Source organism: Arachis duranensis, chromosome 7 (assembly GCF_000817695.3).
Source record: "Arachis duranensis cultivar V14167 chromosome 7, aradu.V14167.gnm2.J7QH, whole genome shotgun sequence".
Lineage (NCBI taxonomy): Eukaryota > Viridiplantae > Streptophyta > Magnoliopsida > Fabales > Fabaceae > Arachis > Arachis duranensis.
In genome coordinates, this window is record NC_029778.3 from 74,484,135 (window position 1) to 74,507,102 (window position 22,968).

General features: G+C 33.1%; 1 protein-coding gene across 1 annotated transcript in view; it reads right to left on the minus strand.

The window, feature by feature from the left end:
- LOC107459783 (receptor-like protein 13) overlaps nucleotides 1–22,968 on the minus strand; it is a 33,295-nt gene that overhangs the window by 4,333 nt on the left and 5,994 nt on the right. The window contains exons 2-3 of the mRNA XM_021128273.2: nucleotides 2,064–2,219; nucleotides 1,708–1,782 (exon numbers count right to left, since the gene is read on the minus strand). Of these exons, the coding sequence (XP_020983932.1) occupies nucleotides 1,708–1,782; nucleotides 2,064–2,145 (157 nt within the window). The 5' untranslated portion in view covers nucleotides 2,146–2,219. The remainder of the gene's footprint in view (nucleotides 1–1,707; nucleotides 1,783–2,063; nucleotides 2,220–22,968) is intronic.

Sequence of the window (22,968 nt, forward strand, 5' to 3'; positions counted from 1 at the left end):
ATAGTTAAGTGCCCTCAATCTACAGAGTAAGTTCTCCCATTTTGAAATAGTCAGCTACATTAAATTCACACTTCTATAAATATTACATCAACACAGGTAATTTTAATCCAGTTTGATATATATTTCTATTAAAATATCTGCTGACTTTAGCATTAGAATTTTATGTAGATACTTTCACCCATTGTCTCATACGCTCATTTAAGATTTGGTTATATAGTAAAACAATTGACAACAACAACTAAGAATATAATGCCTACTTAAAAAAAAAAAATTGGTCATTCTCTTAAGTATTTTTAAAATAATCCTTTCATTAATAAACTCTTCTTAATGGTGTTTTAAAATATAGTAGATCTTCCTTATTTTTATATGTGTCACTACAAAAACGAACTTTTAATCACTAAGTGAAAATATAATGTCAGTTCAAAACTTTCTCCGTTTAATCGTACTTAGCTTGCAATCGAATTTTGAGTTTACAATGTAATCAAAATGACTAAAATAGAGATAATAATATAATTTGTACCTGCGAGTACTCGTCTCGTTCTTATTTAGTTGGGGTGGGTAATTATCCAACCTAGTTCGTGGTGAATTTTGATAAGACAGTTGGTGCTTGGGGGGAAACGGGATCGGATATGGGTATATCCGGCCATGGACAAGTACTCCACATAACGAATTAGGATACAAATTTTTATGATTCACGAGTAGTTCTAACAGGATAGGATTTATATAGAATAAAATAGTAGGAGTGAGCACGGGTCGGTTTGGTTTGGGTTTATGGTAAAATTAGAACTAAATCAATCAAATGTAATGGATTTAGTTTGGTTCGAATTTGTGATTTTTTGTACATGTATCCGAACCAAATCAAACCGATTAAGAACGGATTAGTTTGATTTGAGTAATTAGGTACCCGATGACTTTAAAATTCATAAAACAAAAAACCAAATTTTTTTCTTAAAAATTCAACAAGTACAATAAACATGTAACATCAATAGAAATAATCCAAACATGTTAAACACTAAATACATTGAAAACTAAACTCATTAAAATCCAAACATATTAATAGTGAATAATCATTGTCTAATAGAAAAGTCATATATATTTTTTATTTTTTTTATTTAATTAATATATGATCGGGTTTGCGGATTGGTTCGGGTTCTGCACCCCCAAAATTAATACCCGAACTAATTACTAACAAAGACTATCGGTTTGGTTCGAATTGGAACCGATTACCCATTGATTCCAAAATCAATTTAATTAGTTCGGTTTAAATTCAGACGAGTAATCGGATACCCGCTACCCGTGCTCACCCCTATAAAATAGGACTAGATGCGAAAATCTATCCCTCCCCCCAATTGCATTGTTATTCCTAAACGAAAAAAAAAATTGAATAAAAATCAACTATAGATAATATAACTAAGAAAAAGTTTAGGGGACAGCACTTTTCTTAGCATTTTTATTAAAATTTGGCCAGCACTTAACCATCAAAAGAAAAGTGAGTAATTATATACCATTAGATATAATCTTACACTGTTAAAAATACTAATTATAACTAATTAATGACTATAAATCACAAAATTTGCTGACCCTAGCACTCTCCTTATAACTAATGAATTCTACCTAATGCTTTTAGATAGATAATACGAATAACACAATAATTTCGATAAACCCACCAAACAAGATAAAAATGAATCCTCAAATAGAAATGGGTACCTTGAGTTGTCAAGCCGCCATAAAGATAATTAAAACTCAAGTCCAACATCACCAAGTTTTGCAGATGTGATATCTCTAAACAAATATTTCTAATCAGAATCTACAAATTAAACAAATCCTTATGTATAAAATAGTATAAGAATTTAATTTTAATACATGAACACAATAAAAAATTTTACATACAATCATCCAATTAGATTTATGTATTTAGATAATTTTTTAAATAGTAAGTTTGAAAATTAATTATTTTTGTTAATATCGTAATATCAAGTTGATTTTTTACATAAAACTCTTTTAATTGATTTATACTTATAGTGCATGAAAATTATGTCCTAATAATTCATGCAAATTCATACCTTTGCTAGGAAAGAGTCCACCAAGAATGTTATTAGCAAGGTTCAAATTGTTGAGGGATGATAGACCAGAAAAGAATTCCATTACACTCTTCTTGAAGTTATTAGAACTGAGATCTAAATTCTCCAACTTTTTTAATGTTGACTTGCTTCTATTGCCTTCAAAAGATTATTAAAAAAATCACATCCATAACGTAACCAAAGAATAAAGATAATCATGCATATATTGTTTGAAGGGTGAATCACCTTCGGATAGGTAGTTAAACTAGTTTTAAAAAAAAGGTCTTATTTGACACATTTGGAATTCTCTTAACCAAGTGTATTATTTGGAAAAGAAAAAGAGGGATATTTTGAGAGAATAAGGATGAAATCTATATTATTGACACACATATACAAACAATAGAGCTAGAAATAAAAGGGAGATGGAGTCATAATGCATTAGCTAAAATAATTAACTTTTAATTTACTAATTGCTATAACTAACTGATGGATATTAGTAACTTAGAAAATGGGAGATTGAATATAGGCCTCTTTTTACATTATTTGTTTTTACTTCAAATTGGATAGAACTATTGAGAATCTGCTAAGTCTTTTTTTTTTTTAAGTTTAGGAGACATTTTTATTTTGTCTCCTTTTAATAAAGGAGTTAGAACTGAATTGTATGAGTGAAAAGTAGCTGTGACGTCTTGTTGGTTAGAATAAGTAGGAGATAATTTTGTTTTGTCTCTTAGAAGATAAAATCAGAATTAAAACAGAGAAAAAAAAAGTGACACAGCCATATATCCTGGTTCAGTCACTATGTACAATGCGACTTATATCTAGTCCCTCCCACAACAGTGGTGAAATTTTCACTATCTTTCAAATATTACAAACACCAATTTTCCTAGGATTCAACCCAATCCTATCTGGGACAAACTCTGTAAAACCCAAAAAATTTGTAAAAATAATTAGCCAATAAATTAATTATTAATCAAAATAATTAGAAAATAGAATTTTATAGTTTAATGAGGTAGAGCTTATTAAAATAAGAATTTTGACACTAATTTTAAAGAATTTGGTCAAAAATTAGGCCAAACGAGCCGAATTGGACAAACCAAGCACGTATTGGGCCCAAGGCCCAACCCAATTCCTTAATATAAATGAGCTTCAGCTCATTTTCTTTCCTATGCATGTGAATAACACAGAAACACAAGAGGGAAGAAGAGGGTAAGTTCCAAACCCTAACCCTTCACTAAATCTCATATAACTTTCAATTCGAAGCTCTGATCACCGCAACGTTTGCGGCCACACGACCATAGCGTCGAGCTCTATAAAGCCCAAAACTTAATTAGGTAAGGAAGCCACTTTTTCCTTTTCAATTTTATCTTTCCCAATTTCGAAACTCAATATGAATTTATGCTGAATTTTGCATGATTTCGGTGTTTAGGTTCGAGTTAACTTGCAGGTATTGTCAGGTTAGCTTGTTTGAGTTGTGGGTCAGGTAAGAACCCTCAAACCCTTTGTGAAAATATTGAATTAGTAAACTCTATATTGATTATATTGATAATTGTGATATTAGATTAAAATTGGTTATCGGTTGGAGTTAATTTGAGAAATCGGAAGCTAGAGGATTAACTTTGGAGGCTGGGTGTCATTAGTGAGGGGGTTGGAGTTGTGGAGCTTGTGGTACGAGAACGCTTGAGGTGTTCCGGGTTTATCGGGAAATCGTTCAAGGTATGGTTTCGATTTGTCGTATGTAAAATATAATGTATTGTGAACACTTAGGCTAGTGACCCTAGGATAGGAATTGAATTATTGATGTTGTTAATTGGTTGAGGTGCATTGTATTGATTATATGGTTAATGGTTTTGAAGGTTAAGATTGATGCTTTTGTTGATGAATATGTAATTTGTACGCGATATTAATTGGTATGCATAATCGTTGATTAAGTTGAGTATTGTTGGAACTTGAAGTATTGAATATGGTTGAATTTGAAACTTTGAATTTGAGTTTGATGAAAGTGGAGAATTGGTAGGTTTTGGATTGAATGAGGAAGTTAGAAATATGTGTTGGGAAACATTTAATGCTGAATTGGGAAGGTTCGGGTTGGTTTTAAAAAAGGTTTATAATTGATATGCTTTGAAAAGTGGAGGTTTGTAAAGTTTTATAAAAACTATGATTTTTAGCCAACTTTGGCGGAGAATAACTTGGCCTCTGGACCTCCGAATTTTATCAAACTTTTTCCTAAAAGAAAATTTGATCCGAGAGGTTTACAGGTTTGAAGAATGGAGGAAAAATATTTTAAAACGAAAAAGTTATGCGTGTTCGATGTTCGGTGTGCAAAACAGGAATTTTGGACTTAGCAGCTTTTTGCTTCTGCTGCTAAGCCTGCATATGCGGACCCATAGTAGCTAGAATCTCGATTTAACTCATAAAATCTTCCGATATTACGATTTTAAATGAGTTTATCGATTTTACAAAATTTGTACTAAGTCTGACGATTTTACGATTTAAATCTTGTTAAGATTTTACGTTTTACGTTTTTTATTTACTTTTTCGATTTCACGTAAAATTTCGATTTTCTCTACCTTGCGCGGACCCCTTATACGCGGATGATGGTCTCTGCTCAGTGCCTCTGCGTAAGCGGCTGAGTGGCATGCACGCGGCATTGGCGAATTTTTCAATGATGCGTACGCCGGCGTAGTGATGCATACGCAAGCCCTATTTTTCCAAAGCATTGATTTTTGTTTCTAAATGTATTTCTCTAGCTTTCAAAACCCTTTTAAGACTTGTTTAAAGCCCAGTAGGTGGATCTTTGGGTAGTGAAGTATGATTTTGGGCTGTGAGGAAGATAACTTGTTGATGAAAAAAGTTTTGGAGTAATGAATTGTGATTGAGAAAGTGCGAAAATGATGGTTTGTAAATAAATGTGATATGTGACCCCGGATAGTAGGCAGTGGCATTGTTCACTTGCTCTGGGTATGAGATGAGGAAGGAGAATTATGAAAAACTAAGTTAATTATTGAATTTCGAATGAATATGATACATGAGAATGATTGATGATGAAATATTGATGAATTATAATTAATGATTGACTTGAGATGGAATGAATTCTTGAATGAGATACCTGCGCAGTAGCAAGGATTGTGGTTTGTCCCGCTTGCTCTAGGTCAGTGATTGTGACATCTGGGCAGTAGCAAGGATTCTGGTTCGTCCCACTTGCTTCATGTCAGTGATTGTGACACCTAGGTAGTAGCAGCAGTAGTCGATTATTCTGCTTCCTCCAGGTTGAGCTTTTAAACACCCTCATGGATAGTAGTCACAATAGTGGTTATTCCACTGGCTCTGGGTTAAGCGAATAGTAGTAAGGGGATTGTAGCTCAAACCCGCTTGCTCCGCAAAGGGTGTTTCTGTCTATGGTTAGCTACCAGGACATGTCGGTTTGGTTACATAACCGACAGATGATATCATTAGCCATAGAGCAGACATGCATCATATGCATTTGTGTGTCTTGTTTGATTCTGCATTAATTGGGCTTGCCTACATGATTATTATGCCTACTTGCTAAATTTGCTACCTATTGTAATTGTATTTTACTTGTGTTTGCTATTGTCTACTTGCTTGTCTGTGTGGTTCCCCTGGAGTTGGAGGTTTTGGAGGAAAGTAAATGACGCAGGGTTTCAGTTAGAGATTAGTTAAGATTTAGAACCTTAAATGACCTATCCTATTTGTGGTTTACAATTTATTATCTTTAAGTTTTATAATCTGATTGTCGAAGTTCTAGGATTGCCTTCGCCTTTTCCAGGATATTATATGTTAGAGATGTGGGCACTGTTACCATGCTGAGAATCCCTGATTCTCATCCCATACAACATTTTTGTTTTTCATATGCAGGTCGAGAGGCACCTCGATAAATGTCTGGAGTTCATTCTGCAAGCAAAGATTGGGATTACTATATTTTGGGTTATTCTATGTGTATATTTTTGTGTATAATATATGTATACTCTGGCCGACCTTTGCTTCGCAGGTTGAGTTAAGAGCTTGTTTATCATGTATCCTTGACCTTCTATTCTCTTTGTCTATATATGCCTATATATTATGTGTTTAAGCTTTCTTCGTACGCAAGTAAACGTTATTTTCGAGCATTACACTTTTAATTTTATGGTTTTGCTTTAACTATCCTTCAAGGCTCCTCGTATAGTACATTTTTTTTAATTATTATATATATACATATTTTATTTTAGAGGTCGTAATACCTGGCCACCCTTTGCTTTACGACTCGAGCGTAAGGTTCTGTATGGTAGGGTGTTACATTATGGTATCAGAGCAGTTCGTTCCCGTAGAGCCTGGGAAATGGACTGACTATACTTCTGAGCATACTCTAGTTATGTGTACATGCTGTCTAGAATGTTTGCTTGACATATGTGGCATGAATGTTCATTAGCATACGTTTGGGAATTCGAAGCACTAGCCTTAAGATATTAAGACTGATCACCTTAATATCACTCGTCCAGTGTGAATAGAACCCAAATGGTGACTCGTGGAGGCGAGCGAGGTGATACGGTGGACTTTATGGTTGCACTGGTGAAGTGGACTATGTTTAGTTAGTAAGTAAAAAGATTCAAGGAGAGTTTAGTTAAGATTGATAGATAAATAAGTCCTTAGTGATTTGAGATTATAGTGGCGCAGTGGAAGCTTGCGGATAGTTGCAATGAGGAGTAGTAGAGGATGATTAAAAATATTTTAGGCTTATGTGACCATTAGCACTGATGAGGATTGATTGGTTGGTTGAGGAATTGTATAGAATATGTATGACTTTGATGAATGATTGACGGAATGGATGAGTTTTGAATGATGAACTTGAAGAGAAATTGGAAGGTGTTGGGAGTTTTGGAAGTATGTTCGAATGAGAGTTGTGGAAGGTTTTATAAGAGATGAGGCAAGTTAGACATCTGATTAACTATTGAGAAAGAGTTAGACGAAGCTGAGAGTAAAACAAATTATATAACTTAGGCTCGGACTTGAATAAGTTTATGATCTTGTACCTGAGACTAGAGAATGTGAATTAATGTTTGAATTAATGTTGGGAGAATGGTAAAATGAATTGTAAAAGGTCGGTTAAATCTGAGAGGCCATATATGAAGATTTGAGGGTGAATTTTCGAGGACGAAAATTTCTTTTAGGAGGGTAGGATGTAAACTCCGCAAAATTTGTTAATAATTAACCAATAAATTAATTATTAATAAAAATAATTAGGAAATAGAATTTTATAGTGAGGTAGAGCTAATTAAAACAAGAATTTTGACAGTAATTTTAAAGAATTTGTCCCAAGATTGGACCAAACGGGCCAAACCAGACAAACTGGGCCTGTATTGGGCCCATGGCCCAACCCAATTCCTTAATATAAATGAGGAGGTAATGACCAATTCGGTACCTGAAAGATTCAAACGATGACATTTTGGTACCTGACTATTGTTATTGACAAAATGATACCTGAATGTTTTAAAAATTTGCCAAGCGTGTCCACGTGCTTGCCAGACCAAGCTCCGGTGAGTACAATGCTTACGTGGACACCGATTTTTGCTGACAAGAGAAGTTTTATATGAGTTGGAATTTGTAATTAAAAATTTGATTGGCCTACCTGAAAATTAAATTAACCTAATTCAATTTAATTTTTTTCCCAATTTAATTTTGCCCTAAAACCCAATTAGCAACTGCTGTTACTAGTTACTGAGTTACTATGACTTTGTGTGTCACTACTAGCAAAACTCAAAGGTCACGTAGAGAGGGAGAGACGTTGCTCTGGAAGCTTGGCGCGAAGAAGAACGAGACTAGGCAAGAGACATTGTTGAATCAAGGGTAAGGGTTTTCAAGTGGCATCATTGGCTCACCATTCTTCACTAGGAGCAACCCTACAAAGAGGTACGTTCTGCTTCGTGTTCTTTGTTTAAGTAGTGGCCGTTATTGTGGTTTATTTTGTTTGCTTGTGACATCTTGTTTATTCATTGTATCTTTCATCTACTATTTCTTAGATGGATCGTGTAGTTACATTTGTGTATCATCACATGGGTTGCTTGAAAAGGGGTAGAGATGGTAATGTGATATATGAAGGGGGTTTAGTAATTGAGATACACAGGGTGAATGTGGAGACATGAAATTTATTTTTTGTTGAGGGGTTATTTTTAGATCTGGGTTACCCTGGATATAATGAAGCGTATTGGCTAGAACCTGGTTTCGACTTAGATAAGGGTCTTAGAGTGCTTAGGACGGATGCTAAAGTGATGAGGATGTGTGAGAGTGCGATAAAAAATAACAACACTGTCCATCTCTATTTTGATCACCCCATTGATGCCAACCCTGAAATCCTTGATGACGATGTGGTGTCTGATGGTAGCAGTGAGAGTGTGGTTGAGGTCAATCCACCAGGTGATGAGAGAAAAACTGAAGTTGTGAATGAGGCCACTGGTGAGGTTAATCAGTTGAATAAGGCTTTGATTGTTGTTGTGAAGGAGATTTTGAATGAAGTTGTGATTGAGGAGGATGTTGATGTTAACGAGTCAGACAAATGTGAGAGTGGTGTTATGAATGAAGATGTGAATCACGGGAATGGGGATAAAGACATTAAAGAAGATGCAGCTCCAGAGAAGGTTGTTAAGAAGCAGAGAAAGAGGCATCCAAGACCACCACCAAGTGGTTTATCCCAAGAAAGAAGAGCTGTTGAATCTGAACAACTTGAGGGTAATCCTCGAGAAGCTAAAACAGTAAATTAATCCACACATGAGACCGATGATGATGATGCACATGTTGCCAATGAAGGTGCTAACATTGAAGAACCAGTTGTGGATGAGTTGAGGCCAGAGGAACCAGTTACAGAAAATGCAGTAGGTAAAATTATTGTTCCTGTTTTGTTATAGCATGTTTGGATAAGTATTGCATCATGGCTGGCATATATCAACTGATGTTTTAATAGATACTGTTATACAAACAAATGAAAGGACAAATACAAGGAGAAATCATCCACGGCCTCAACCATCTGGGCAGAGAATTGTACCTAGAAAGGATGATGAAGCACCAAGGGTAGAGGTGCCTAACCCGAACAGAGCAGATGGAGACAGTGGACCTGAGATGTATCAATACGAGTCTGATGAACTATATAGCCCTCCTGGATCTGATGATGAAGATGAACCTGTATTTTCTCAACATAACCCGAACACACCATTTGGGAAAATTACTCTGCAATTGAACATGGAGTTCGAGACCATGGAACACTTTAAAGCAGCAGTGCAGAAGTACAACATACAAATTGAGAGATAGGTATTCTATCTTAGGAATGAGAAGAAGAGGTGCAGGGTGATTTGCTATGACCCCGACTGCCCTTGGTTGTGTTACTGTTCGAGGACCAACTATCCAACAATAAGGAGAACATTACAAAGAAATAAAATATCATTCTTAAACTCTTAAACTGTCCATTGTCTACCTACTTATCCAAATAAAACATACTCAAAGCCAGATTTAACCCAAACAATATACAGATAAAAATCAATAACAACTCAACCCTCTTCAGATGCTCCTTCATGTCATTCACCACAGATAGCACCATCATCATCCTATCCCTTTCCTGGCCATCACTACACTCCAGATTGATTTTTCTTTTCTTCTTTGGTTCTACTTTGCCCACCATGTTGCTATTCTCCGAAGAAACTTCTCCTTTCACACATTGCTCTTCTATTTCATCCAACCATTGAAAATACCCACAACGTATTTGTGTGTTCTAGCACGGCACAAAAATTTCATGAATCAGAGGGCGATTGAAAACTAAAACTGAATAAGCGGAGAAAGTAAACCCAAGAAGATTGCATCATTTTGTCACGTATCCATCAACATTCTAAGCTTACCTTCCATATAGGACAACGTAGAAACCATCTATCAGGGTTGCTACTTGTCTTCGACTTCAACGGAACCACTGGAAGGAGACAAAAGCAACACCCATCATAGGTTTTACTTACAATTTTTGAACTACCATCCACGTTGAAGGCTTGAATGGATGAATGCTTTCTCACGGTTGCAGCTTTTCCACGAGCCCTAGTTGCTTGCATTTTTCAGATTTGGATCCTGTACTACGAGTGAACGAAGAGAGCAAAATTGGGTTTTAGGGCAAAATTAAATTGGGGCAAAAATTAAATTGAATTAGGTTAACTTAATTTCCAGGTAGGCTAATCAAATTTTTAATTACAAATTCCAACTCATATAAAACTCCTCTTGTCAGCAAAAATCGGTGTCCACACAAGCATCGTACTCACCAGAGCTATGGTCCGACAAGCACGTGGAAACGCTTGGCAAATTTTTAAAACATTCAGGTACCATTTTGTCAATAACAATAATCAGGTACCAAAATGTCAGCGTTTGAATCTTTCGGATACCGAATTGGTCATTACCTCATATAAATGAGCTTCAGCTCATTTTCTCTCCTATGCATGTGAAAAATGCAAAAACACAAAGGGAAAAAAGAGGGTAAGTTCCAAACCCTAACCTTTCACTAAATCTCATATAACTTTCAATCCGGAGTTCCGATCCTCGCACCGTTTGCAGCCACGCGACCGCAGCGTCAAGCTCTACAAAGCTCAGAACTTAATTAGGTAAGGAAGCCATGTTTTTTCATGAGATTTTTTTTGCATTGAGTGCTTTCTTCATGGCACGACTCTTCATGAGTGTTAATTTTCCTTAATGATTACTGAGTGACAAGAATTAGAACTAGTTGATTAGCTGCAGAAAGTGCATACAGATCTGCTGTGGTTAAAGGATCTTGAAGATCTGCAGAAGAAGAAAAAATAATGTGGAGATTGAACGAAAAGATCTCCCACACTCAGTCTCATAATTAGAGCATTCATTTCATCAAGTTATTGAATCATTAAGTTAAATGACTCTTATCAGTTTTGTTGTTGGACTTTGAGTATGAGACTAAAAAAATAGAGAAAAAGAAGAAAAAATTTTAGAGAGTGAAGATGAAGGAGTTATAAAGAGGGTTGAAGGGATGTGGATGAGCCTGGATAATGTCATCTAAGATAGAAAAAGAGAAATAATTTTGAGAAAATAGTGGTAAAATTTATATTATTGAGTTTTTTTCCTTGTACATAATTTATAAAGAATCTAATTCTTCGATTTGGAAGTATAGGTCGTTTCTTCCTATCATTTTCAAAACAGTAGTAGTAAGACCTGCTGGAAGGGTAGTAAGACTAACCTGTCAATGTTCTTGTAAATGATAAGAACAAAACGATAAAGATTTCTGGTGGCTATGGATCTGGTGAAAAAAAAGAGTAAAAACCCAGTTTCAATTGATAAGTGCTAGTTTAATATTTATAAGCATATTTTTATAGAACTAAAGGAGAGAAATGCTATCAGATGTTTTGAATTTATGTCAAAGCTAATCCGTTCTATATCCTATCGCTTTACCATTAAAAGCCCTAGTAATCCAAGCTCTTCCACACATTCACAATCCAATCCTCTTATTGAAAAGGTGACTTTACTTGAGGAACTCTCTCACAAACATAATATCTTTGACGAAGAGGTCTGTTTTGAAGATATTAATCAAGTTATAGACAATTGGGAGATACCAAGCATCTCCCAGAATGTGCTATACATTCCAGAAGAAACCAAACGCAGCGGCAAATCTAATTATATATTTAAAATGGCTAAAAATAACATCCCTCTAGAGCCTAAATCCAGTGAGAAATTTCATCTCTTAAACAAACAATCTATACAAGAATATACTAGAAGGTATAATTACCTTTGCATCGGATGTGTTCAGGTTGCAATTAAACCACTCATCAGAGAATGTTTAAATGCTTTTATCCTCACGTGTCTAAGAGATATTCGGCATAACAATTTTCATGACTCTCATAGGGACAATTGAAACCATTCTAGGACACGGTCCAATATATTTCAATTGTTTTTCAAACAAAACAATGAGTTTCTTAGATAGAAATATCTTAGATTCATTATTCTTGAATATCCGGCTTCATGGTCTAGACATAAAAAAGGATCTATTCTTGTAGCTTTAATCTATAGGATTCAATATAACGTCATGAACACTTGTAATTCTCGATTCTTGTTAAAAACAAGTGATCGAAAAACAACTTTATTTGTCACAGACATGACAAAGACAAATGTAACCATACCACATCTTTATCAAATAGGATGAAATTGATCTTCCTAAATCTTGGGCCATAAACAGAGTTATACCTAGTCTTCCTAGACAAGTCTCCCAACTCCAATAGATTAAACAAGATGAAACTGGTAGAGTTGAAATCTTTTTTGATAGAAAAAATTCATTCTCTTCAAGGTCAGAAGCAGGTTTACCTATAGATTAGACTTCGCCTCAATCAGAAGGTCTCTTTCGATCTCTTCTCAATCTTATTTTCGAAACCCACATACCAGAACCACCAACTCTGAAATTAATCTTACAAGATTACAATCTAATTCTAACATTCCCAGATCTATCTACCAAAAAAGAGAGAGGATATAGACGAACAGTCTATTTAATCCCCAACATATTCTTTTTTAAATGATGATGTCCATGTCATCTAAAAAATTTACTATTGATAAAGAATTCTTACGTAAAAATATTAACTATAAAGAATGAACACTTTAGAAAGAATAATTTTTACAGACTTTCAAGGCACCACAAGTCTTAAATTTTAGGAAAAAATATTATAACTTTCTCGAGCAAGCCAAAATGATATCTCATTCTTCGAATGGTTTTATGTATATAGCATCAAATATAACATAGATTATCATTTCAAAGCTGAGATGAGCATATCTCATTTTACGAACGTCATAATAACTTAAAAATTTAAGGATGGAGATTTAGTTAAATCTGAGTTTTTCCTAATAAAAAAATTTATCCCTACAAATACAATTGATGCAACACATAATTCCGTTATGGCTTCGCCTTTCAAAACAAAAAATTTGGACGAACTCGTTGAGCCTAAAGACATAAAGAATATTATAGAACAAGCCAACTATACTAATAAATACCTCCAAAACTTAGGATAAAAATTCAGTTCTAAAAACTTTAGCATATAAGAGGCTTCAACATCTAAACTGCTGAAAAAAAATCCTTATTTAAACCTTTCAAAATCAGCCACAAAGCTAGACAAAACTGCAAGTCTATTAAAATATCATAATTAGGGAACAAAAGCAGAAAAATATCAAAGAGGATCAGAAAAAAATCAATGTAATTTGTTAGAATATTATTTCATAATTAGTGTACTTATTAGCGTACTCTTGGTCTATATATTGGTAAGAACCTTGTAATCAAAAGTGACAAGAAATCAATGATACTTTCTAAATTATTATTCTTTTCTTTCTTAAACCCTTTGCACCATCATAACATGGTATCCGAGCATAGTTAGGTTCTGGGAACTCAGAAGTAACATCACTGTCCCAGCAATGCTACCAAAACCCAACATGTCTGAATATGAAAAAACCAGCAACACTACCAACCTAAAATCAACCATTTCTGACGAGTTGACATTACAAATTACAAATATGCTACGCAATAGTCTTGGAATACGATCATCACAAACCAATTTTGACAATTTGTCAATTGGTTTCAAATTAAATGGAGATAATTATCCATTATGGGCAACTCTGATGAAAAAAGCAATTGGTGGAAGAGAAAAGAAGGTTCACCTAACAGGGGTACCTCTGGCACCAGCAAAGACGGAACCAACATATGATCAATGGAACAAGCAGATCAAATAGTTTTTACTTAGATTATCTAGAACATTGAAGCAAACTTGATGAACAATGTGTCTCAATTTCCAACTGCAAAGGCATTATGGGACGGTCTGGCACCACTTATGGAAGCGGTACCAATCCGATGCAAATCTACGACCTACATCGACGAGCCAACACTCAAAAACAAGGATAGGATACTTTAGAGGAATTTTGGAACAAATTGCAAGCCATATGGATGGCCATCGATAGAAAACAACCAAATCCCATGAAATGCCCTGAAGATATTCTTATTTTCAACCGACTAAAACAAGAATAGAGGTTGTATCAGTTTCTTACTAGAATTGATGAAAAATTTGAAACAATCAGAAGGAATTTATTGAAACAAGAGACATCTCCTTCAGTCGAGTCCGCTTACACCGCTCTCCATAGGGAGGCGGCACGACTTCAGATCTTGAAGCCCACCACCGATGATGTAGGCGATGCATCACAAGGAGAAATTGGGATCGAACTAGCTGCAAAAAATAGAGCAAACTAAGATGTACAAGGACGTAGCCACTCAAAAACTACTTTCAAGCATTTGTCACCACGGGACAAGGAGGATAAAAGTCATCTCTCCTGCACACACCGTGGAATGAAGAAACACATAAAAGAAAACTGCTTTAGAATTGTGGATTACCCAGATTGGTGGAAAAACAATCCCAAGTCATCGAGAAATCAGAGTAAGAGAGCCGCCGCTGTGAGCCTCCCAGAGGTCACCAGCAGTAGCGGCGGTGAGGCCAGAAAATAGGAAGCAAGTCGCGATGGCAAGGCAGCAATGACAGTAAGGGCTGAAACTGTGCCAGATGGTAAGAAGGAAGAAAGTTTGTTGAGCCCTAATAGATTTTATGGCTCAAGGACTACTGAACTCTTTGACTGCTCAGCCTAGATCGCGACTCAATATAAAAGAGAAACCCAAAATTAGAATCCAACTAAACAAATAAATGAATGAATTTTTTTATTGTAGGGCTACCGATACTATGACTCATAACCTCCATGATTTTAATAGCTTGACTATACCCTCAAAAGCCCATATTAAAATAGCTAGTTAAAAATTAATTGATGTTAAAGGAGGAGGCTCCATTACCTTTTCAGAAAAATTAAAATTAAAAAATTATCTCTATGTCCCTGCACTATTATCAAAATTATTGTCTGTTAGTCAAGTAACAAATGAACTAAATTATGTGGTACCCATGTACTCTACCTTTTGTCCTTTACAGGAAATTCTTACGAAGAAGATCCTTGGGCGTGGTACTGGGCGAGAAGGCCTTTACTACGTTGATGAAGTAGCACACCAGGGTCATGCCATGCTTGCTCACGAAACGTGTACTAGGCAACTTTTGTTGTGGCACAGGCGTCTCGAACATCTTTCATTTGGGTACCTCAAGTTTTTATTTTCTAGTCTTTTTACAAGTAGCACTGAATTCCTTAAATGTGAAACTTGTATTTGTGCAAAAAATTATAGAGTTTCTTTTCCTCCAACCAACACTAGAGCCAATTCTATATTTTCTCTAATACACTCTGATGTGTGGGGCCCATCCCCTATTTCCAATAATAATTTTCAATATTTTGTGCTATTTGTGGACGATTTCTCTAGCATGACTTGGGTATATTTTTTAAAACACAAATCTGAAGTACCTAATAAATTCTTTGCTTTCTACCAAACGATTCAAACTCAATTCGCATTAGCTTTACTTACATCAGTAGCATATTTCTATGCGGGTCTTTCGAAAAAGGGATTAGCTTATTTTGGTAAATACATCCAACCAACTCCAATCCTTCTACCAATTAACATCTTAGAAGATTTCACAAAACCCCTGTCGCTTAGCTTTCGACTTTTCGGAAATATATTAGCTGATGAATTAGTAGTTGTTGTTCTTGTTTCTTTAGTACCCTTAGTAGAACAAAAAAATCCAAGTACTTCGTTCAGATAATGATGGAGAATTTATAAACCAATCAATGCGCGATTTTTTATGCAAAATGGCCTTATCCATCAAACTTCCTGCCCAAATACACCCCCAACAAAATGGTGTGGTTGAGCAGCAAAATCGTAAGTTACTTGAGATAACTCGAGCCATGCTTTTTGATGCACAAGTTCCAAAAACTTTTTGGTCTAAAACTATAGCGACCTCTGTCTACTTACTGAATCGTCTACCTACCCAAGTTCTCCACCACAAAACACCGTTACAAGTCTTGGCTACTCAGACTGCAATTCCGCCTTTTCTAACCTTACCACCTCGAGTATTTGGATGTTCTGTCTTTGTCCATACCCCAAAGTCAATAGTACTAAACTTGATCTTTGTGCAGAAAAATGTGTTTTCATTGGGTATGCTATACACCAAAAGGGGTATAGGTGCTACAATCCAATCACACGTCGTGTTCATATGACCATGGATTGTGATTTTTTAGAATATGAATTTTACTTCAGCCGCCAACATGACATTCAGGGGGAGAACAATAATGAACCACTAAATTGGCTAATAACCTTTGTTGCCTAGAAACTGTTCAAACAGAACAAGCAGATGGAGCTACCGAGCATACTTCACTCAACGTAGGAAACAACTCGGTACATATAACCAGTGAGAGTCCTTTTGAGAATGTCAGAAAAGAGGTAAGTAATTGCCAATCTAGTAATTTACTCCCTATTTTCAATAAGGCTACTAACAATAACAGTATAGCACTAGAACATGAAGAGCCAGAGTCTAATACCTTTATTCTTTCTCCAAGAAGAAACAGAGAGATGCTTCCTGATCGGTACTCACCAGAACATGTTCCCCGTAACTCAAGATACCCGATAAGGGTGGCTAGGGAAGGAATAGCAAATGTTGCAAAGGATTTTTTCACCATACTCTTGATAGAAGACATTCCAAGAACTGTTCGAGAAGCCAATGAGAAAGTTTAATGGCGAAAAGCTATGAATACAGAAATGGAAGCTCTAGAGAAGAACGGAACTTGGGAGAAGTGTATCCTACTGATAGGAAAAAAGCTAGTCAGATGCAAATGGGTTTTCACTATTAAACACAAAGCAGATGGCACCATTGAACGGTACAAAGCAAGGTTGGTGGCCAAAAGTTATACACAGACCTATGGTATCGACTACACTAAAACTTTTTCACCGGTTGCAAAGATTAATACCATCAGGGTGTTGCTTTCAATAGCAACAAATGAAGATTGGCCACTCCATTAATTTGACGTCAAGAATACTTTCTTGCATGGAGAGTTGAAAGAAGAAGTGTACATGCATGCTTCTCCAAGTTTCTCAACAGGATTTAGAAAACATGAAGTTTGTCGGTTAAAAAAAGCTCTTTATAGGTTTAAACAATCTCCACGTGCCTGGTTTGGAAGATTCACAGTGGTTATGAAAAGGTATAGGCACAAGCAAAGCAATTCTGATCATACCCTTTTTTTGAAAAAAATGGGAGATTTAATCACTTGTCTAATAATTTATAGGGATGATATGATCATAACGGGAAGTGATGCTGAAGAAATTATAAAATTGAAAAGGAACCTATTTACAAACTTTAAAATGACGGATTTAGGAAGATTAAAATATTTCTTAGGAATAGAGGTTCTACGATCTAGCAAAGGACTTTTTATCTCCCAAAGAAAGTACATTTTGGACCTTCTGGCAGAAACAGAAATGGTAGATTTCAAACCAATAGATATGCCCATGCAAATTAATCACAAGTTGAAGATAGTTGAAAGTGCCACCCTAGTAGATAAGGAAATGTACCAGTGATTGGTTGAAAAACTAATTTACTTATCACATACTCGGCCTGACATAGCTTATGCTGTGGAAATAGTAAGTAAGTTTATGCATAAGCCACAAGAAAATCATATGAAAGCTGCCATGAGGATAGTTCGATATTTAAAGGGAGCTCTAAGAAGTAAAATCATATTCAAAAGGAATGGCCATTTGAAGGTTGAGGCATACACTGACGTAGATTGGGCGGGCAACCTGGTAACTTGGAAAAGCAAAAAGCAGAAAGTTGTAGCACTTTTAAGCGCAGAGGCAGAATTTTGAGGGATCATTAAAGACATAACTGAAGTATTGTGGATAAGAAAATTGGTGACTAAGATTGGGTTTTCACAACAATTGCCAAGCCAGTTGAAATGTGACAACAAAGTCGCAATCAGCATTTCAGATAATCCTGTACAATATGATAGAACAAAACATGTTGAGGTGGATCGATACTTTATCAAAGAAAAAATTGAAAATGGCACTATTGATCTTCCATTTGTGAGATCAGAAGATCAGTTAGCAGATATTCTTACTAAAGCAGTTTCATGACGAGATCTTGCTAAAGTTCTAATCAAACTGAGTGTTGGTGATCCCACTATTCACCTTGAAGGAGAGTATTAGAATATCATAATTAGAGAACAAAAACAGAAAAATATCAAAAAAATCAGAAAAAATCAATATAATTTATTAGGATATTATTTCATAATTAGCGTTTTCATTAGTGTACTCTTAGTCTATATATTGGTAAGAACCTTGTAATCAAAAGTGACAAGAAATCAATAATACTTTTCTAAATTATTATTCTTTTCTTTCTTAAACCCTTTGTACCATCGTAACAAACTCTACCATATTAAAATAAGATTCAGGAGAATTGGAAGTTTTACAAAAAATTAACCATCTCCTTAGCCAAATGACTATCCTTAAAACTCCTCAAACTATGGAGTCATCCACAAGAGTCACTAGACAATCCACAAAAATTGCCATTAACATCATTCACGAGGAGTTACAAAATTCTAAAGAAAATCCCAAAGAAAATTTAGACTCACCAAAAGTCAACTCCCAAAAGTCAACCCTATATATATATAGGGTTAATGGTCAAACTCGTTTTTTAAAAGATCACTCATTTTTTAAATTAATTCTCAAATAATTTTTTTAGTTATATTAGTTCTTGAAAGATAAAACGTAAGTCAAATTAGTCATTTCGTTAGTTAGATGATGACGTGTCACGTTAAGTGCCACGTGGCATGATGACGTATCTCGTTAAGTGTCAGGTGTCATCACTAGATGATTGGTTGACATGTCAGGTCAGAGACACCTAGCACGTCACGTGTCACTTGACATGTAAAAAAGTAATTTATAATCAAAATTCAAAAATAGTCCCTGAAAGTTCAGACGTAAGTTATTTTTATCCCTAAAATTTTAAAAATTAATGAAATTAGTCCTTATATAATTTTTTTATTTTTTCTTCATAATATTAAATTTAAAATATTTTTGGATAGTACTAATTTTAATATTATTTTTAGACCTTAGTAAACAAAATTCTCTTTACATAAAATAATAAAAATAATTTAAATTATTATGAAGGTATTTTGTCATTTGTATTTTAAAATTTTACCTTTTCAAATTGTAATTTTTTTATAGTGAAATTTTTTTATGAGTAAAGTATCGTTTTTGTCCCCAACGTTTCTATTTATGTCCCTAACGTTTAAATCGTCCTATTTGTATTCCTAACATTTATAAAAGTGATTCAATGTTATCCTACTATCAATTATACTAACAAATTAGATTATATTTTTCAATTATTCTCACCTGAATGTATTCATTCTCAATTAGGTCTCACTTGGATGTGTTCGATTTTAATATTATACCCATTATTTGTGTTTAGATTCAATTATGTCCCTAGAAAAGTGAATTATGTAAATATTGTAGGAATTAGTTTCAACTTTTGATGAGCTATTTTTCGGATTAGATAATCGATTCTATCCCAGACATTTGTATTCTAACTTCAAGAAGAGATTTTTAAAACTCAAACTAAAGCGTTCATGATGTATAATTGACGGCAGGATAACATTGAATCACTTTTACAAACGTTAGGGATACAAATAGGACAATTTAAACGTTAGGGACACAAATAGGATTTACCCAAACGTTGGGGACAAAAACAATACTTTACTCTTTTTTATTTAAACAAATTTATCAAATTACTGATGATTATATTTAAAAATTTAATATTTTAAATCTCACTAAATAATATAATAGTTATTTTAAAATTTAAATCTTTTAAATTTTTTAAAATTATGATTTTTATTATTATTTAATTTATATGATAGAACTCAATAATTAAAAAACCGATTTGTGAGATCTAAGATATTAAAATATTTAAAATAACTACTATATTTATTTAGTAAAATCCAAAATATCAAAACTTTTAGTATATAACTAGTTTTAATGTTTTAAATTTTACTAAATAAATATATTAGTTATTTTAAATGTAACACCCTAATATACAGATCCTTATGCTCGAGTCATAAGTGAGTAAATTCTCATAGTGGTCCCCGAAATTGACGCCATACACTAAAATCGTCATTATATTAGGACTAATTTGATTAATTTTTTAAATTTTAGGGATGAAAATGACTTACGCTTGGACTTTTAGGGATTATTTTGATTATAAATAACTTTTTTATATGTCAAGTAATACGTGGCGTGCTAGGTGTCACTGATTTGACACGTCAACCAATCATCTGGTAACACGTGACACTTAACGTGACACATCATCATCTAACTAATAGAAAGACCAATTTAACTTACGTTTTATCTTTCAAAGACTAATATGACTAAAAAAATCATTTGAGGACTAATTTAAAAAATAGGTGATTTATGAATGTGACTATCAATTCTCTATATGAAAAGGAGAGAGAGAAACTACATTAACTAAAATAACTAACTATTAATTTTTTAAGGGACACTCTACTATATAGATTGGGGTGATATATAGAGAATATAAATTTTTTTTATAATTATTTTTATTATTTTATTATTATTCAAAATGTGGATCTTAACTTTATTAATTTCTCTTTCATCCAATTAAAGGAAACACCTATAAACTTACATCTGTACCTTATAATTCACAATTTTTTAATTGACATAACTAACTTGTCCTAACTAATAAATAGTCTGATATAAAGTTGTTATTCCACATTATCGTTCTCCTCTTTGTCCTTCGATTAGAGAAAAATTGGTGGAAAGATAGATAGAGTGGTGAAGAATATAGTAGATAATACGATGAAAGCTAAGAGAGGAACAAGATCGGTGGTTGACGATGAAGAGGAAATATGGTTGGTTGTATGATGAAGAGAAAAAATAAAACAGAAAAAACTGGTGGTTAAAAAAGGATTTGTGACTAAGAAAGGAATAATATTCTCTTTTTTTTGAAAGGAGCTAAGAATAGGCAGAGAAAGAATAATAAGTGGAGTATGTGTAAACAATATAGCTAGGAAGAAAAGAACAATATAATTGATGTTCATTAAATTTTTTTTTTATTTTCAATGCTGCTAGATAACCAACACTAATTGGTTGTCATTGTTTAGTAAATAATAAATGAGATCTAACAAAATAATTATAGAGACAACAAATTTAAATTTATTTCTTTCATACCTATCTTATCCATTTAAAACTCAACAAAAATATGATATGCACACAAAAAATAGTCATCAATATATATTTTATATTTTAATATTTATTTTATATTAATGATTAATTCAAAAGCTAAATTTTAATATACACATAATATAATTAAATTTGAAGGCAATATTCTTAAAAATTCTCATCACATTCAAAACAAAATCAAAATAGATTCAAAATAAAAACCAAAAAATAAAAATATGAGAGCATGAATGTGTTATGTTGCATATAATGGAAAAATATTATGAGATATATCGGTGTACTATATAGGCGTGTCCGCTTGAGTATGGATGTGTTACAGTGTGAAGTCTGGGATGAGCTACAAAATATATTATATAGCCTATAAATAAAAAAAAATGAAATATTCTTAATCACCAAAAATTTACAAGAGATGATTATATAGCATAAACAATGAAAAAGCATAAATGAAAAAAAATTAAAAGATTAATAATGACGAAATAATGATGACCTACGAAAAAGAAGAAAGAGTAATAATTATGTACATGAAAATGATAAAAAGAAATTGAATTGAGGATGAAAAAGAAGAAAAAGGGTGAAATACATTGCTGATATTTAAGTGAATAAGAAAAGGAATATTAAAGGGCGAAGAAAAAGAAGAAAAATAAATGAGAAAATAAAATATGAAAAAAATAAGTGTAAAAAAAAATTGCTGGGAATAATTGTAGTTATCATAGGATTTGATCTTATATATTAGCTAAAAATATGAAAAAAAAATTAATTAGTTAAATAATAAAAATTAAATTATTTATTATATTGTTTGAAGTATTTGCTAAGTAAATATTAATTGAGTATTATTTTAATTTTATTTTTAAATTTTTTAAAAAAATAGAGCATGCATTGGATTTTGAGCTTTTAACTATTCAAGTTTTTTTTTAAGGATAAACTACGCACCTGAATAATTTTATCGATAAAAATACACTCGAATTTTGTTATGGACAAAAATGTCTTCAAATAATTTAAAAATGCGATAAAAATGTCCAAATTTTTTTTATAAATAACAAACGACTTTTGTATTTGACAAACTGTTTGTGCATTTGACCCAAAAATTTATAAAAATATTTAGATAATTATTTAAAAAATACAAATAAAAATCGGATAAAAAATTTATCTCTATACATTTTTATTTTTTAAAAGTATTATTAGTTGTTGACGAAAAAATTACAAAAAAAGATACTTAGCGATTACTAAATTTTAAGGATAAAAATATTTTTTAATATATTTACAAAAAATTATATTAAAATTCAATTTTTAAAATATTTTTTGAGAATATATATTCAATGTTCGATATTTTTGTCGTGTTTTTAAATTATTCGAAAGTATTTTTATCGATAACAAAATTCGAATACATTTTTATCAACAGATACATTTTTTGTGATTTATTTTTTTTATTCAAAAAATGCAAGCAGACACCGAGCCTTCTTTTTAAAGTTCGGCCTTTTTTTAATTTAAACCAAAATGAAAAATGAACTAATCATGTTAAATATTTTAATTATCCACTTATTATTACTATTTGAAAAAATATATTTATGACAAGTGAAAAATTTAACTCAATCAATTCTTTATTTATGTGACTGGCTATACTGGTTAAAGTGTTAAACACGCAGAAAATACTAAAATGTGTTATGATAAGAATGAGACGTGGATGCCTATTTTCATGTGAAGTTCACATCCTCAAGAGAGAATGTATTTAACAAGGTTGAAAAAGTT